The 204-nt window shown below is 44.1% G+C and overlaps 1 protein-coding gene across 1 annotated transcript; it reads right to left on the bottom strand.

Moving 5' to 3' along the window:
• Positions 1–3: 3 nt before the first annotated feature.
• Positions 4–198, bottom strand: LOC109132173 (bZIP transcription factor 27-like; the record flags this gene model as incomplete). Its single annotated transcript, XM_019243259.1, has 1 exon — positions 4–198. A coding segment is annotated over one exon (195 nt), but the record flags the coding sequence as incomplete, so codon positions are not given.
• Positions 199–204: the final 6 nt, after the last annotated feature.

The raw sequence follows: 204 nt of genomic DNA, 5'->3' as shown, positions 1-204 counted from the left end.
CTTGATCATACGCTTATGCCTTCTGTCTCCTCTACTCTCATCAGAAACTTGGCCTCTTTTCTTAGCAAAAAAACCAAAACTTGCAGATTCCTCAAAGGAGTTAGGGTTAGAAGCAACAAGAGAATCTGTGTTGTCAAGAAACTTAAAGCCAACGCCCGAGTTTAAGCTGAGAACAGTGGCAGGAGGAGGAAGAGGCAGAGGAGA

Source organism: Camelina sativa, unplaced genomic scaffold (genome assembly GCF_000633955.1).
Source record: "Camelina sativa cultivar DH55 unplaced genomic scaffold, Cs unpScaffold36367, whole genome shotgun sequence".
NCBI lineage: Eukaryota > Viridiplantae > Streptophyta > Magnoliopsida > Brassicales > Brassicaceae > Camelina > Camelina sativa.
The sequence above is the reverse complement of the archived record's forward strand: the minus strand, read 5'-3'. Positions and strand labels throughout refer to the sequence as shown.